We start from the raw sequence: 17818 nt of genomic DNA, 5'->3' as shown, positions 1-17818 counted from the left end.
TATCCTTCTCTTTAATGGTAAAATTGCATCTACTGTTTTATTCATTGACTGTCTGTCCTTATAACACAATTAACAAGAGATTAAAAATATTTTGTGAAAACAAAACTTGCTGTCTCACTCATCTCTGGGAGGAGATTGATATTATTTAAGTTTACAGGCCAGCGCTCACTTGCTAACGTGCCTGCTTTAAAACCTATCACATGAACAAAGTAAGCCATTATGGCTCAAGAAAACATTTTGTGGTCTTCAGCTGCATTGTTTTAGGTGATATGGACTTTGTGGTTTAAAAAGCTTAGCATAGCTTAACCCAACAGGAACTGGGATGAGCTCTTGTGCACGGAGCAAAGCGACAAGACGCTGTCACAGTGAGATTTCATTGGAAACAGCAGGTCATGGCTGGCTGATTTGGACAGGTTTCTCTTTCTATTTACAATCCATAGTCCTAAGCAGTCTAGAGCTTGAATCATTGGCACACATGGACCAAATGATAACGTCAGGGCTGTACCAGGCTAGCCCAAAAGATCCCAGAGCACAGAAGGATACACGAGTCTGCAGGGAAGCTTTTAATATTCCTGGCCTCTCTCACTCTGTCTCTCTGTGGTCACCATCTGCTGCATGCTTATCATGGTCCTAGATTAAAGACCACAGGCAAGATACTGTATACTGCATGTGTGGTCGTGTGTGTGTGTATGAGTACTTATACATGCACTTGTACACCTTCCATTGTCTCTTTGTAAAGATTAGTAGAAGTATGATATTTACCAAATAAATTGTGTAGATCTGGTGCCTGTGTTAGCTCTATGCAGAATGGAGTGTGTAAGAGCTGCTCGCTTGTATGCAACTGAAACTTTTGCTGCAGGTTACAGATTTAGGGTCAGTGCATAGAAAGTCTTAATACAGTATGACATTCTTTGTTTTAGCTCTTTTTTTTTTTTTTGTTTAATTTAGCTGCACTCTAGAAATTAGTGTTTGTACGGCTGTGCGTGTATAATCTTGCATGCGCCGTCTGCTGCATCTTCCAGATGAATGTGGTCAGGGTTTTATGCATCCCCGCCACAGTACTTTTATTTTGACTCATCTTTATTAAGGTTTTTTTTTGTAATCCTCAGGATAATGACTCGTGTTTAAAAGAAGATGACATAAGCAGAAACAACTAGTTTATAACTGAGTGAAGGCTGTGCTGCTCCCCTGCTGGTCAAGGGGAGATAGTATCTATTTAGCGTTGCCAAACCTAAGTAGGCTCATCCGCATTTGACCCAGCATGACAGAAAAGGAGGTCAGTAATGAGAAAGAGATGAATAGTTCTGCTGAAAATCGTGGGATCTTGACAGAAACATGCAGCACAGTTGAGTACCAGCTTTCCCCTGAGAAAGTTGTGTCAAAATAGCTGTAGTCAAGAACAATGCTACATTGCGTGTCACCTCGATGATGGTGGTTGTATGTGTGTTGGTGTGCACTGCAGTGTGAGAGCCTGCTCAGCCATGCTCAGTTTTTGGCTTTTGTTTTTTCAGTTTGAGGCTTGATGCCTTTCCCCTTCTCTTCTCTCTTTATCTTTTGGTCCAAATACAAACTAGTGGGTGATTTGCCAATCAGATATGCCTAATCAGCTTCCTAGTACCGGTATATTGGCTCTTTCCTCTAGTCTAGGACTTGCGTTCCCAACATGAATTTCGCTTTGAGACAGAGGTCACTCGTCAATTAGAGGAATGGCTAATGTTCTGTGCATGAAGTTGGACCTTTGGCCTGTTTTGTTTACACATGAATGATCGTTAAGGCTGCTTTGGTGAGCACAAATGTCATAGAATTGAAGAAGAAAAGACAGAGTGGTAGAAACGAGACAAATATACAGTAGATGATATAGGGCTGACCTGAGTGAAAGGATTAAAGTTTTACTGTCTTTCTGTTTGGGACTTGGCAGACTCTCTATTATGGGTTTATCAGAGATTTATCCAAAACAGAGCAGCTGCTCACAACAGCTATAAATGAAGCTGATAAATGTATAATTCTTGGCTGGACACTTGAAATAATGGTTATTTTAGGAGCAATTACCATACATTTCAGCTGAATAAGCTATAAACACAGTGTTAAATAACTATCTGCAATGATGTTTTTTACCCGTATTTAAACCTTCATTTAACCAGGAATGGGACTCTTGAGATTTAAAATCCCTTTTTTACAAGAGAGTCCTCGTCAAGACAGACAACAGCTTTAAACAACACTAATTATGACACATATAGGCATGTTTGATTAATGTAGACGTCACGTTAAACTAACAACAAGGTCATTAAAACTGACCATTTGCTATTAAAAAGGCAATTAAGTAAATATCAATTTCCTGTGGGATCAGTAAAGTTCTATCTTATCTTATTTTATTTATTTATTTATTTATTTTTTTTTTCATTCATTCATTCATTTAAAAAGATGAATTCCTTAAGCTTCAGGTAGTTTTAGTGTTTTCACCTGTTACATTTTTAGTTCAAATGAGGATTGTAGCAGCTATATTTACAGATTTTTGGTCAGGGTCCTTTCTGGGTGGAGTTCGCATGTTCTCTCTGTGCATGCGTGGGTTTTCCCCAGATACTCTTGTCTCCTTCCACAATCCAAAATGTGCATGTTAGGCTGATTGGTAACTCTAAATTGTCCCTAGATGTGAGTGAGAGAGTGAATGGTTGTTTGTTTCTTCTGTGTCTATGTGGCCCTGTGATGGTCATTGCGTATTCCATCTCCTGCACCATGGACATGGGCACCAGTGACCTGGAAAGGAAGAAGCAGGTAAAATAATGGATGGATGATTCTTTTTGCCCTGTAAAAGCATCTTAGAGAAATATCTGGGTCTCAGTTATTCACAGATTTTGTCTTTTCCACTTTTATCACAGTGTTTACTTGTTTTGTTAAATGCAAAAAAGGCAGCAGAACAAAAGGTTAATGAGGGTCAAAAAGTGTCTGGATAAATCCCCACTTGGCTGTCATTTGCCTTTCAGACAGAAATTACTGTCACTGGAGTATGAATGTATGTGTATGTATATGTATGTATGTATGTGTGCGTGTGTGCATGTGTGTATGTATATATACACATTCACACAACTAAACAAGGCTAAAAAGCACAACTATAAAATAATCAAATAGTTAAAGATATTCATAGTTATCCTATATCCAAAGCTTTATTTTAGTTTTAGTTTTGATTGCTGTCTTTATAGATTAATAAAGGTTAAAAAAGCCCTGAGCCAAAGCTGAGTCTGAAACTAAATATGTAGGAAATTAAAAACATATTGAATCTTATTAGTACTCTATAACTCGTTTAGATCTGAACAATGACCATGTGCCCAATTTATTCAATTTTCATAAATCAGACACAGAATCTAAATACAGGTTTACCCTTGCTTAGTTTGAACAAGTCAATTCAATGGAAAATATCCCCCCACTGAAGGCAGGGGTCACCCTCAGTTGGAATTGCTCAGCCAACCTAATCAATAATTCTGGCATCTTGGTTATCTCCATCATCATAATCCACTGTGCGAATGTGTGCATAGCTTGTGTACATAGTGTAAAAAAATCAAGGGTTTGCATCAGCAGCTGCTCCTGTGTGGAGTCCTGCACTGCTCTCTCAGTGACAGATGATAAAAGGTTGTGTGTGTAGATGGATAAATAGAGTTGTTTTGCACAGTTCACTTTGTTTTTTGCTCTCCCTCCTCCCTGAGGGTCCAACTCTTGTGAAGGTTGGTAGTATGCCATAGGAGGGCACACTGTCTGAATGCCACTGGCTCCTGGTGTTTTAATGAACAACACTGGCACACGTGCACTGCTTGTTTGCTCAACAACCAAATATGAAGGTTTGGCATCATTAGGACAGCTTTGACTCTTGTTGTGCTTAGTCCAAAAGTGGGTTGTAGGCAACACTTTCCTTCAGTACTCATGAATGTATTCATGAGTATGTTATACCCACTTGCAGTATTAATGTTTACAAGATGCGAGCATGTGCTTTAATTATATTTCTCTCCTCCATCTCTTCGTCTCCAGGTTTTCTCGTCTTCGCAGCCTCAACCTGTCCAACAACCACCTCGGTCAGTTCCCACTGGCCATCTGTGACATCCCCACCCTGACGGAGGTCAACCTCAGCTGTAACTACCTGGCTTCAGTCCCCAGCTCTGTGGGAGCCATGACCAAGTATGTAACAACAGTGGTAAACACAAAACAAATTGGAGAATTTAAACAATGACTGAAAGCCAAGAAAATTATTTGTTTTCTTCCTGTTGCCTCAGAGACTTCCTGTACCTGATTTAGCAGGTTTAGTGGAGTTTTTAACTTTTTGTTTTGTGTTTTTTGTTCTACTTTCTGTTTTTAGCTGCTTGACATGCAAGTAATTTCCCAACTCTATCACAGATCCTTTCTGCTAACAGGAGTCAGTGTTTGTTTGCATTGATGTACAGTAGACTCAGGGCTAGGTGACCATGAAGTCTTTTGAACAACGGACCACATTATAACCTGTTTCAGTGAGAAACGGTTACACAGCCAAATGTGGGAGTTACCTTGCAGAAAAAAAGTACTTTGCTTGTTTCAGTTTATAAGCAAACATCATAGTTTGCCAAGTGTATGAGTTTCACAAGTGACAGTTTACCTCAGTAATGGAGTGTTGTCTTAGGACAGACCAGACTGGAAAGGATGTGCAGTGAGTTACTGTAAGCTTATTGAAGATGGAAGTGGTATTGTTTTAACAAAGGGGGGGGGGGGCGATGAGAAGGTGGAAAAAGATAAAGATGAAGAAAAGTAGAGGTCAAAGAAACTGATGCTGCTTTGTACCCTCTCAAAGACACAATAAAAAGTAAATTCATTTTGACCCATTAATTGTGTCTAATAAAATGGATCTAGGTTTTTATAAATTTCAGTACAATTTCTTCATTGTTGCCCTCCTTTCATGGTGGTGCGTCATCTTGCTATGTCCTTTGTCCATGTGTCTGGGATTGTATTGGTTTGTTTCTGTTAGCAAATTATCTCATGTACCTGTGTACCATGTACCAACCGATTATAAAGAAACTCGTAAAATAATCATTGGATGAGCATCTATAACTGATTAGTTTTTAGAATGAGCTCCTTTCAAGATGGCCACCATAGTTAACTGAGCTTAGCAAACACAAAAATGGCTAGAACTCAGTCAATTGTACAGACGTTGAGCTACAATTTGGTGTGGTAGTTGTTGAGAGTCATCCCCAACACATAATCAGATTAAGCAAGATTTTAATTGAAATACTAGCATGCAAGGAGGGCAGGCAATATCCATTACTTCAAAGATTGCTAGTTTAATTTATTTATTTTAATTTATATTTTTACTTTTGTCAGTTTTTAGATACAGTGCAGTATAATCTCACTCCATCTATATTTGGAAAAATATTTCTTGAAAACAATCTTTTTAATATCAACTAAAGTCTACATTATTTGGGTTTTTTACCCCACCAATATTTGGGATAATGGGAGTTATTTAGTATTTAGATCAGTGCTGACAATTTGATTGTGCATGTCCTTGAAATTCTGACCTCATTTGAAACCAGACTCACTGGTATGCAGGGTTGAGAGTGGTCAAGATGAGAAGATAATCTGCACATCTCATCTGGTATGCCTGTAAATTCCTGAAGTCGCCAGTAGGGTATCAGTTTTGCTGCTGCCATCTGCTGGACATTAATTTGACTGATTATGGATTCAGAACCCTTTTACTTTAGGAGACTAATAAGGACATTTATTCTTGTCTCAGTTTGCAGACCTTCCTGTTGGATGGCAACAGTCTGAGTGACCTGCCTGCTGAGCTGGGTTCCCTGCAGAGGCTGAGCTATTTAGGCCTGTCCTTCAACCACTTCGACCACGTGCCACAGGTGCTTGAGCGGCTGCCCTCCATGGAGAAGCTTTGCATGGCCGGTAACCATCTGGAGACACTCACCCTGCAGAATTTCAGGCTGCTTCACGTCAAACACATTGATCTAAGGTATGAGACTGCACACTCACACACTTACTTAACAAGTTATTGTTAGCGCAGCTGACATTCTATTAATGGTCGCTGTCAACTTGGTCTTCAGAACACGCTGCACTTAAATCACTGGCCATGCTTGTACTTACCACTGCACTCACTGACACTTTATTTGACTAATTATGGGAGAGAAAAACACTCTGAGGAGGCTGTCACACAACCAGACTGTTAAACAGCACAAAATCAAGTAATCATTTGCCTGCAGTGGCCCCATCAGGTGTCTTCTCATTGTCTGGGAAAACACTGAGCTGGAATGACTTGCACTATTTTATTGTTAATGCTTTACTCAATTCCACTTGGCTTGAAGAAGCATAAAAGTTTGCATTAAAATATATCGTATTTTCTGGCCTATAAGTCACAGCTTTTTGCATAATTTGCATACCCTGTGACTTATACGCCAAAGCGACATATTTATGGATTTTTCCCATATTTATAAACCAATTTTTGGCTGAGACATGACTGTTTTCATTCATTCTGACATTGAAAATATTGAACACTACCATTTTCAGCCGCTAGATGGCACTCGAGTAGTATGGTATGCCGTTGTGTCATGTAGTAGGTAAAAGTGGCTGTTAATGACACAATCAGTTTGCCGTACCCTGCCACCTTTGTCCAGCTGGAGCAACTGTCAAATCAGCTTCATTTCCCCACGCCGCCCTGGCAAAATGCAGCTAATTTGACCATTGAAGTACATTTATTAAGTCAAAGTTCAACTGAGACACACCTTTCTGTAATGTCAAGCAAACAAATAATTGTTTTAGGTGCTTATCTTGTTACATTTTGAAGAAATGCGCATCGCGCAGCGTTCCTCCTTCCTTATTTCCTCCTTCTGCGCACTCCCGGAGCAACAAGGCTACAAATACTTTTGAAATACAGCTGATTTGACTGTTAAAGTCCTTTTATTAAGGAAAAGTTCTAATGAGGCACACCTTTACTATAATTTTGAGCAAACAAATAATTGTTTTTAGGTGTTTATCTCGTTAAATTTTGAAGGAATGCACAGCGAGTCGTCCATCTGTGCGCTCCCGCTTCCGCAAATCGGCTTTTGAAATGCAACTGATTTACCATACCATACCATACCAATTTATTTATATAGCACTTAAAACAGCAACAAGGCCAACCAAAGTGCTGTACAAAATAACCAAACATGCACAGCAGACAGGAAAACATAAAATAGAAATACAGATACAAATAGCAGCAGAAGCTAACTAAAATGGCCAACAGAGTAGAGAACAGACCGGACCAAAACAAATCACACCGTGTTAAAGGCAAGCGAATAGAAGTGGGTCTTCAAGCGAGACTTAAAGACTGAGAGTGTGGGAGCCTGCCGGACACTCAGTGGCAACTCATTCCACAGTCGTGGACCTGCAACAGAGAAAGCCCTGTCACCTCTGAGCTTACGACGGGTTTCTGGGACTGAGAGAAGCATCTGGTCTGCTGACCTCAGAGAGCGCGGTGGGACATATGGCTGCAGAAGATCAGTGAGATAGGATGGGGCGGAACTGTTCAGTGATTTAAAAACATACATGAGAATTTTGAAATGGATCCGAAGGTGAATGGGTAGCCAGTGCAGGGAGGCCAAAACTGGCGTGATGTGCTCTCTATAGCCTGTACCAGTTAAAAATCGGGCTGCAGCATTTTGGACCAGTTGTAGACGAGCAATGGAGGACTGACTGATTCCAAACAGAAGTGAATTGCAGTAATCAAGCCTAGATGTTATGAAGGCGTGGATCACTGTCTCGAGGTTCTTTTTGGAGAGTATAGGCTTCAGCTTAGACAGCCGTCTCAGCTGAAAAAAACAGGATTTGACCATCATGTTTTCTGACTGTTGAGTTTTAAGGACGGGTCCATTATCACCCCCAGATTAGTCACCTTTTGTTTCTCTAGCGGGGCTAGAGAGAAAAGGTCAATGTCATGGTTCATGAGTGAGCCACTGGGATGGAACAGCATGACTTCAGACTTCTTCTCATTGAAGCTTAAGAAGTTTAAAGCCATCCAGTCCCGGATGTCAGCCAGGCAGTCAAGAAGAGGCTGAATAGAGCGTGTGCCTCTGTGCCTCAGGGGGAAGTAAATTTGGCAATCATCGGCATAGAAATGAAAGGGTATGTCGTGTTTGCGGAAGATAGCACCTAGTGGCAGCAGGTATAAAGAAAAGAGAAGGGGACCGAGGATGGACCCCTGCGGTACCCCCCACTGGAGTGCGGTCGATGCCGAACTAAAATCTTTGATATTGACACAGAAGGTTCTGTCAGAGAGGTAGGACCCAAACCATTTAAGGGCTGACCCTGTGATGCCCACCCACTGCTCCAGTCTAGAAATGAGGATATTGTGGTCGATGGTGTCAAAAGCAGATGTAAGGTCCAATAGGACAAGCAGCACAGAATCACCTGCGTCTGTGGATATGAAAATGTCATTAAAAACCTTCAGTAGAGCAGTTTCAGTGCTATGGAGAGATTTGAAGCCAGATTGGAATAACTCAAGGATAGCGTGATCCCCAAAAACTGTTTCAACTGAGACTCCACAATTTTTTCCAGTAGTTTAGAGGTGAATGGGAGTCTGGAGACAGGCCAGAAGTTGGACATGACTGAGGGGTCAAGGTTAGGTTTTTTCAGGAGGGGCTCGACAGCAGCATGTTTAAAAGTCTTTGGCACCACACCTGAGGATTTGATCGTCAGAGTGTATTTATTAAGCAAAAGTTAGACGGAGACACACATTTACTATAATTTCGAGCAAACAAATAATCATTTTTAAGCGTTAATCTTGTTAAATTCTTGTTAAAGTCCTCCTGTGCACGCTCCAGCGGCTGCCATTTGGCAGCCAATCGATTTTTGGTATAACGCCGGCCCACATTTCTGAGTTGTCAGCGGTGACGTGTAACAAACGCGACGTGCCATTAGTGACGCATAATAAATGCAACTTATATGGCGAAGCAACATATTTATGGATTTTTCCAAATTATTAGACATTTTTTGACAGATGCGACTTATAGGCTGGAAAATACGGTATATATCATTTGGTAACTGCTATGGGCTTTTGCTTCAGATTTTTTTTCTCGAAAATGTTTAAATAATTTGAAACCTCTGAGCTCTAAACTAATGATCTACTTGGAGTTGAACCTTTGCCTCGTCTCCACCTGCTCTGCTAGGTTGAATAAGATCTCCGTCATGGTGCCGGACGAGCCTGAGCTGCTGAGGCATGTCACCCAGCTGGACGTGAGGGATAACAGGCTGATGGAATTGGACGCCTCTGTCTTTCCCCGGCTGGAGATTCTTCACTGCGAGAGGAACCGCATCACCAGTCTCAAAGTCAAGGGTTGCTTGCTCAAAGGCATCTACGCCTCCAACAACGGTGGGTGTTTCGCACAGGACTTGAGAGCACCCGCATCATCATCCATGGCTATAAATAAGAAAAGGAATTTACCATTCATTTCACCTGCAATTGACTTTCTCCTCTATAAACCTTGGATATAAACGTGTCCTCTTAAATGTTGCTCTCATGCTCCTCTGTTCGCATATGTCAATATCTCTCATCAATGCAGCCATCTAATTGTGTCTCTCCATCAATCCGTTCTAACTTGTCATCACTGATCTTCCCATTTTAAATAGTCTCCTTCTTCTTCTGTATTAGTCCGTCCTTGCTGTAGGTTAATTTGTTTGGATTTCTCTCCACAGAGGTAGGGCAGCTGGATGTCAACCCTGTGCCCTCCAATCTTACTTACATGGATATCTCGAGGTGAGAGTAACTCCTAAAGTATTTTTGTGTGTCACAAACAAGGAATGCATTATAAATTAAAGGTCAAGCATTGTTTTAAGGAATGCACATATAGCCCATCACCTTTCATGTCGTAGTTTTAAACTCTTACATCCTTTTATGCTGAGAAGTTTCCAGAGTTCTGGTCAAACCTCGGAAATGACGTTATGCACCGTCTCATGCGATGTAAGAGCTCGTGAGATGTGCTAGCACTGAGTGCTTGTGTTAGGAATAACAGCTACTACTACACAACATTTTATAGTAAGGGTTTTTGGAGTTGTACCATTTTTTGTTTAAATTATTTTAGCATTTTCTAAAGTTAGTTAGCTGTGGCGGACATCTTGAATATGGTTGACCCCCAAAAGTTCATCGGTTGTGGATGTACAACCAATGAATATATTCTGCAAGTTGTATTCAAATTTGTCCATTGGTTCATGAAATATCATGATAACAAAGACAAATGCACATTTACATTCACACAGAAAGCAAAAAACATTGTTTTGTCTTCAGTGAGGGTAAAAAAACAAAAAAAACAACTGATTTAGCGTTTTTACAGTAAAGGTATCTTTTCTTGATCTCATGTTTCCTAAAATCAAACCTGAAACTAAAGTGAAGAAATGTCTTCCAGATCAGACATATTAATAGTCAGTAGACAGCTATGGAAAGAGTGCTGATTCTTAAAATCTACTTTTATTTTAAAGGTTATACATAAGTGGCATTATGAAAGTCACACAATGAATAATCTTGAAGGATGTATAAAGTATATTTGAGTGTAACACAGCACTGCCGTGACCTCAATTATCTGAAGCTCGACTGTTATATAATACAGGAAAAGCTCTTCTGTTTGCGGTGCATTATATTCCATTTTTGGTAATTCAGTTTGTAAACCGCACATAATTCATCATCATCATCATCATCAACCCCTCTGCAGGAACCGCATGGAGTCGTTGCCAGACTGGCTGTGCGAAGCTAAGAAACTGGAAGTCCTGGACGTGAGCCACAATCTCGTCACTGCGCTCCCGGCGAGGTAAGTTTCCCTCACAACGAACGTGCCTGTAAATGCAGAACAACACAGAATTATTCTCCCTGGCCTTTGTCAGGCATCCTATCTATCCCCCATAGAGCCTCATAAATCACACCGATAGCCTGTAACCTCCCGATCTTTCACACATTCTCCTTCCCTTTGTGTAGCATTTTAGAAGGTCACTTCAGATGCACCTCTTCCTCCACTGCTGTGTTCTGCATTGACTCTGTCAACCTTGCTCTCTTGGATTCTTTTCCTTTCTACCTATGGTCCCCCTCATTGCCTGGATTTTTTTTTTTTTTTTTACCCGATAAGTGTCAAGATGATAAATTTCACTCACAGCTTCCACTAGAGGCACTGCTACAGTTGGACTTCTATTCTTCTACATTTACAATCCAACTCCAATTTTCACCCCTTTTCAATATTTGTCTGCCTACCCTCATCTTTTTGTCCTGCCTTTTTTTTCCCTTCTATCTACTCCATGTATTTGACTATTTATCTATCTCCTGCCTTGCTTATCTTTTCACATTGCTCACCCACCATCTGTATCTCTCCTGTGCTGCAGGTTGTTCTGCAGCAACAGCCTGAGGAAGCTCAGTGCTGGACACAACCAGTTGCAGGAGCTGCCTGAAAGAGTGGAGCGCCCTCTGCTGGAGGTTTTAGACGTTCAGCATAATCAACTGGTGGAACTTCCCTGTAACCTGTTCCTCAAATCCGACAGGTAGCATAACTCATCAGTGGGAAGGGATGACCTATTTATGGAATGCGGCAAAAATCAAAAAAGATATATATTATTAAAAACCGGATAACTAAATGTAAGGATGGTAGGCAAATGCAAAACAAAGGAGATTAATTGATACATATTTATAACTGGAGTGACTTACCTCCGTTTGTTTGTATCCTTTTGTGAAAGAGAACAAAAACTGAGTGCGTATGTTTTCTTTTTTTGTCAGCCTGCGATGTGTGAACGCGTCAGCCAATAAACTGGAGCATTTGCCGCCATCCTGTCTGTCGGAGGAAAGCCACAGCATCTTGCAGGAACTCTATCTGACAAATAACTGGCTGACAGACAAGTGTGTGCCCATGCTTACAGGCCACACACACCTGCGAGTTTTGCACATGGCCTACAACCACCTTCAGACCTTCCCAGCCAGGTAAACGACCACTTTTCAATCTTTAAATGGCGGACGAGCAATCTCAACTCTCCCAACAGTTCAGTCGCACTTCAGCGCACCCATTTTATCCGTGTCTTTCAGTAAAATGGCCAAGTTAGAGGAGTTGGAGGAGGTTGACCTGAGTGGAAACATGCTGAAGACTGTTCCCACCACCATCATGAACTGTCGAAGAATGCACACGCTCATCGCCCACTCCAACGCCATCGAGGTTTTTCCTGAGGTCATGCAGCTGATGGAGATGAAAGTAAGTCGGCAGCAAGAAGGTGTCTCTCAGGTTGCGCAGCTCTCTGTGCAGATCTGTGACGTCTTGTCTTTTGTTGCCAGTGTGTGGATTTGAGCTGCAACGAGCTGAGTGAGATCACTCTGCCGGAGAATCTGCCTCCGAAGCTTCAGGAGCTGGACCTCACGGGCAACCCACGTCTGAACCTGGACCACAAGACCCTCGAGCAGCTTAAGTATGCTTTTGTTTTTCTGCAGGTCTTTCTGTTTTATAGATCTCTATTGTAGACTTATAAGTGTTACAAAACTATCCATTTTATTTTTATCTGTCTAACTGTATTTCCAATAAGTGTCATAGTTAAAAAAAAAAGTTAATTTAATTTGAAGTATCATGGACTATTCCCTGTAGATTATGAATCTTTTTGCCTCGACATAAGACAGTGATCTTGATCCGTTTCATTTCATTTATTTATTTGTCCTCCAGTAATATCCGCTGTTTTCGTATTGATCCACCTCCAACCTTTTCATCGAACGAGGCATCTGGTGGGCCTGCTGTGTGGAGTCATGGTTACACAGAGGCCTCGGGCGTGAAGAACAAGTAAGTTCTGTTCAGTGAGCAGAGGAAAAAGCAGCCCTCATCTCGTTCGCGTTTTGAATCCTCACTAATCTACAGCATGACTCTCATGAAGGAAGCGCTGCTGCTTTTAAGACATAAATCATTTACATTCACTTGATAAATTATAACTAGAAAACAAAAATATTTGAGTAGATCCACACATTTTGCAACACTTTTCACCCATGTAGGTGAGCCTCTATAAGCAAGTTTTCTATGATAATAAAGGTTGTTGCGTATTGTCAGATGAATCATGAAAAACGTTGTGGTCCAACAGTCCATTTCTTTTTAAGGCTCACAGAGCACACGCCTCTTGTTTCGTTTCTTTTTTTTCAGGCTCTGCGTTGCAGCTCTCTCAGTGAGCAGTTTCTGTGGGAGTCGTGAAGCCCTGTACGGTGTGTTTGATGGAGACAGGAACGTGGAAGTGCCCTACCTTCTGCAGTGCACAATGAACGACGTGCTGGCTGAAGAGCTACACAAGACGAAAAGTGAAGAGGATTACATGACCAACACCTTCCTTGTCATGCAAAGGTAAACAACAGACGTTGTAAACAACAGAGGTTGTAAACAACAGAGTTTGTAAACAACAGCATTGCCGTTTTTATTGTGTGAATGTTTATGAAGCATTCACACTATCGTGATCCTTTTTTCTTCTATACATTTTTTTTAGCATCTTTCTCATTCCACAGTTTTGCTCTGTTTCAACAAAGCATATATCAAAACGTTCAGCTCGTTCAGGAGAAGGGTGCTATGACTTTTGGTATTTGGTGCAACTTTAGCTTTTTGAAATATTTAACCTTTTCTGACACTTTTTTTCCTCATAGAAAATTAATTTAGCTCATTTTCCATCCTTCAAATATTTAGATCTGTTTACAACCTTTTACTGCTCCATTCACATTTTGTTCTGCTTCAACTTCTTTCAGCTTTCTTGTGCAAATTTAACAAATTTTCAGCTACTCTGCTAATTTCAGCTGTTTTTCCAGCTGTTTTGTGCTTCTTCTAACTTCTTGCTGCTAATTTCGGCTTGTTATGCTCCTTTCAGTTTATTTATGCAAGTTTCTGCTTTTTTCTACTATTTCAGCTATTATTTAGCTGTTTTATGCCAATTTTAGCTTTTTTGGCTAATTCCACATTTCTTGCACTCATTTAAACTTTTTTCAGCCTAATTCAGCAAAACGTATGTTGTCGCCACTTTATTCTGGTAATTTAAGCTTCTTTCTACATTCTTAGCTACCGTTACTTTTCAGCTGTTTTTTGCTTATTTTGGCTTTTTTCAAATAATTTCCACTTTTTTGTGCTCATTTCAGCTTCTTTCAGTCTAATTGGGAAAACATGTTCTTTCTGCTTTCTTCTGCTAATTCAAGCTAGTTCTACCTGTTCAGCTACCTTTTTAGCATTTTAGCTAATTTGAGCTGTTTTCAGATAAAGTCAAGTTTTTTGTGGCATTTTCTGCTACTTTCAGCCCAATTAAATTCTTTCTGCTAATTTCAGCTTGTTGTGCTTCTTTCAGCTTTTTTCCTGCTAGTTTCAGCTTTTCAGCTACATTTTAGCTGTTTTTGTGCTAAATTTAGATTTTCCAGCTATCCACACTTTTGGAGCTCTTCTCAGCTCCTTCCACTTCCTTCTGGTAGTTTAAGCTTCTTTCTGCATTTTCAGCTACTTTTCAGCTATTTTTTTTTTTCTAATTTCAGCTTTTTTTAACTAATTTATGAATTTTTGTGCTCATTTCTGCTTATGTAAACCCAATTCGACAAATATGTGTTCTTTATGCTTTCTTCTGCTAACTTAAGCTTGTTCTTCCATTTCAGCTACATTTAAGCATGTTTTAGTTAATTTTGGCTGTTTTTTAGCAAGTTCTGCAATAGGCACTCTGAATTCACTGCATTTTTGCAGGAAATGCAATTTCTAGTTCAATTTGTTATCAGCTGTCATATATTTAGGTAAAAATGAGTCAAGTCTGCAAAATAAAATTCTAAAGTATTGTATATATTTATGTCATTACTACTACGCTTTTCAAACTATTTTTGTATGACTTTATTTCAAGTATTTTTTATACTTCCCAGTTTTTTCATGCTCAAATGAAAAATGCACTTTAAGAACTGCTGGATGGAAATGCAATCAATTATTTACAAATATTTTTATTAGTTCCAAGCTTCTGATCAATAAAAGGAAAACTAAATACTTATCATCTAAACCCTGTATCGTACGTCTTCTTTACCCCTGAAGGAAACTTGGAACTGCGGGACAGAAACTCGGGGGATCTGCAGCTCTGTGTCACATTCGGCATGACCCCACTGACCCCGGTGGCTGCTTCACACTCACAGCTGCTAATGTGGGAAAGTGTCAAGCCATCTTGTGTCGGGATGGAAAGCCGATGTCCCTGTCACTGATTCACAACGTGGGGCTTGAGGATGAATACCGTCGGATCAGGCAGTACAGAGCTATCATCACTGAGGTAAAAAAAAAAAAAACAGCCCCGTGTTCACTGAAGTAGTTTGATGCAGATGTGTTTTTAGCTCTGCACTGAGCGAGTGTATTGAACTGTTTAATCCTTTTCTTCAGGACAACAAGGTGAATGGGGTGACTGATTCAACACGGATTATGGGCTACTCCTTCCTTTACCCCTCCGTCATTCCGTGTCCCTACGTTCAGACTGTCACTCTGACCCCTCAAGATGAGTTCTTCATTCTGGGTAGCCGGGGCCTGTGGGATGCTGTGTCTCCCACCGAAGCCGTGGAGGCCGTTCGGAACGTCCCCGACGGCCTGGCTGCTGCTAAGAAGCTTTGCACACTGGCACAGGGATATGGCTGCACCGACAGCCTGAGCGCCGTCGTTGTCCAGCTCAGTGTGAGCGAAGACTGCTGCTCCTGCTGCTGTTCCGAGCATCCTCAGCCTCCCCCCAGCCCTGGTTTGGGCCCCTATCCTCCATCGTCCTCTGCCATGAAGGATCGACCCTCGGACGGCTCCCTTGTTGTCCCCCCTTCCTCCTGCAGTGAAATCAGCAGTGAGATCAGCACCAGCGAGATGAGCAGCGAGGTGGGTTCGACAGCCTCATCTGACGAGCCTCCACAGAGCTCCTTGGTGCTGCTGCAGGAGCAGCCGCATCACGCCCACCTCCATCTGCACCAGCAGGCTCATTTGCTGTCCTTACAGCACCAGCAAGCCCAAACAACCACGCAGCCATGCCAGTATCTGCTTCCAGGTTCAGAACTGCCTTCTGCTCGCAGCTGCTGCGCTCTTCATCCTGCCTGCCTGGCAGGCTCCTTTCAGAGGCAGCTGTCTAGCGCCACCTTCTCCAGCGCCTTGTCTGACAACGGGCTGGACAGCGAGGACGAGGAGCCCATTGCTGGTGTGTTTTCCAACGGGAGTCGAGTAGAGGTGGAAGCAGACGTTCACTGCCTGAAAGCAGAGTTGTCTTTGCTGTCATCATCACAAACATCTGCACCTTCATCCTCCAGCCAGGAACGCGCCCTGCTTATGCTTCCTCCTCCACCTCCACCGCCAAGCACTCCAGAGCCCCTAGAGGAAGACACAAACCAGGGGGACGCTGAGAACGGGCTTGAGCGGGATGAGTCATGGCAAGGTGTCGGCGACGGTGGCAAGTTGGCGAGCAAGAGGAGAGTTAATGGTTCGGTAGCGCGCCAGGAAAAAAGTCACAACCTTATTGAGGTGGCAGCTGACGCTCCCTCTAAGAAACCCGGAGGTTACTTCACCGCTCCCGCCCAGCCCGACCCAGACGACCAGTTCATCATCCCGCCCGAGCTGGAGGAGGAGGTGAAGGAGATCATGAAGCAGCATCAGCAGAAACAGCAGAAATCCACAGGGACGGATCAACCCGCTGACTACTACGACACGCCCCTCTGAACAGCAGCACAGTCACCTACAGCCTCGTCTCATCCTGCGAGCCCATTTATGCTCACAAACAAGTGGGCTTCCTTGGGAGGCTGTAAAATGCACATTAGTTTCATCCAGCTTCCATGCCCTGCACAGCCTAGTCTTTGAAGAAACATGCACTACAGCACTGAGAGAGAGAGAAACAAGCAAACGAGCCCTTTAATGATATTCAACCTTAATGAATTGACGCAGATCCTCTGTGTCTTATCCTTCACACAGACTGGAACTTTATTTTTTACTGTAGACAACCAGCTGAGTATGTAATCAACACTATTGTATTTGCAATAGCATTAGCTTGCCACAATACCTACGATGGGTAACAACTCCACGTTTTCTTTTGTTTTGTAAGAACTTACCATATCTTGTAATGTGAAAGCAGAGAAGTTTTTGGAAGAACCTTTTGAAAGCAGAGACGCGTTATCTTTTTATTATCAGTGAGCGATGGTGAATGCTACGCCATTAACACCACACTAAACTGTTGTAGATAGGGCACTTAAATACTGTATTTCTTCAGTAAATCATGGCACTTGGCCTGTAAAATGATCTAGAAATTTTTTGTAGAAATTTCCTATACTAACTCCTAGGAGTTGCATACTCTTTATGGTGACTCAGTCACTTTTACTAATCTTCTCTGAGAGAAATGGTGATTCTTTTTTTTTTTTTTTTTTCTCAATGATTGTAAATAAGAGAAATGTTGTATACTGATGCTTTTAAAGGAACTGCAGAGCTGTATGTCGGTGAAGGTTTTAGTGGTTGGGAGGATGCTTTGTTTGACGTTATGGAGGTGCCACCCCACCCCCCTTTATATTACAGTCTAGGCCCTAAACACACACACGCACACGCCTACAAACAAATGTAAATGTGCAATCGCAGGATAGAAACATTCCAAACTATTTTTCTGCACTAAGTTGCTATGGTTTGTTTCACATTGTTTAGTTGTAATGTTCTGTAGTCATCACTATATCTATTTAACACTAAAAAAAAAAACTTTGCATGCACACACACACACACACACACACTCAGCCATAACATGCACAGACACACATTCTCACAGGTTATTAGTCACACCTCCCTCCTACAGTAACTGTTATCACCGGCATGACTGTGTCTAGTTCAGTAATACCAACAAA

At 41.6% G+C, this 17818-nt stretch overlaps 1 protein-coding gene across 1 annotated transcript in view; it reads left to right on the top strand.

Moving 5' to 3' along the window:
- phlpp1 (PH domain and leucine rich repeat protein phosphatase 1) overlaps window positions 1-17164 on the top strand; it is a 62362-nt gene extending 45198 nt beyond the window's left edge. Inside the window, exons 5-17 of the mRNA XM_037682189.1 lie at window positions 4018-4164; window positions 5744-5971; window positions 9159-9361; window positions 9685-9745; window positions 10695-10790; window positions 11353-11508; window positions 11741-11941; window positions 12044-12206; window positions 12287-12417; window positions 12666-12779; window positions 13131-13325; window positions 15021-15249; window positions 15357-17164. Of these exons, the coding sequence (XP_037538117.1) occupies window positions 4018-4164; window positions 5744-5971; window positions 9159-9361; window positions 9685-9745; window positions 10695-10790; window positions 11353-11508; window positions 11741-11941; window positions 12044-12206; window positions 12287-12417; window positions 12666-12779; window positions 13131-13325; window positions 15021-15249; window positions 15357-16658 (3226 nt within the window). The 3' untranslated portion in view covers window positions 16659-17164. The remainder of the gene's footprint in view (window positions 1-4017; window positions 4165-5743; window positions 5972-9158; window positions 9362-9684; window positions 9746-10694; window positions 10791-11352; window positions 11509-11740; window positions 11942-12043; window positions 12207-12286; window positions 12418-12665; window positions 12780-13130; window positions 13326-15020; window positions 15250-15356) is intronic.
- The last annotated feature ends 654 nt before the right edge of the window (window positions 17165-17818 follow it).

This window comes from Nematolebias whitei, chromosome 9 (genome assembly GCF_014905685.2).
Source record: "Nematolebias whitei isolate Nwh7 chromosome 9, NemWhi1, whole genome shotgun sequence".
Taxonomy (NCBI): Eukaryota; Metazoa; Chordata; class Actinopteri; order Cyprinodontiformes; family Rivulidae; genus Nematolebias; species Nematolebias whitei.
Note: the sequence above shows the minus strand (reverse complement) of the source record. Positions and strands in the feature narration are given on the sequence as shown.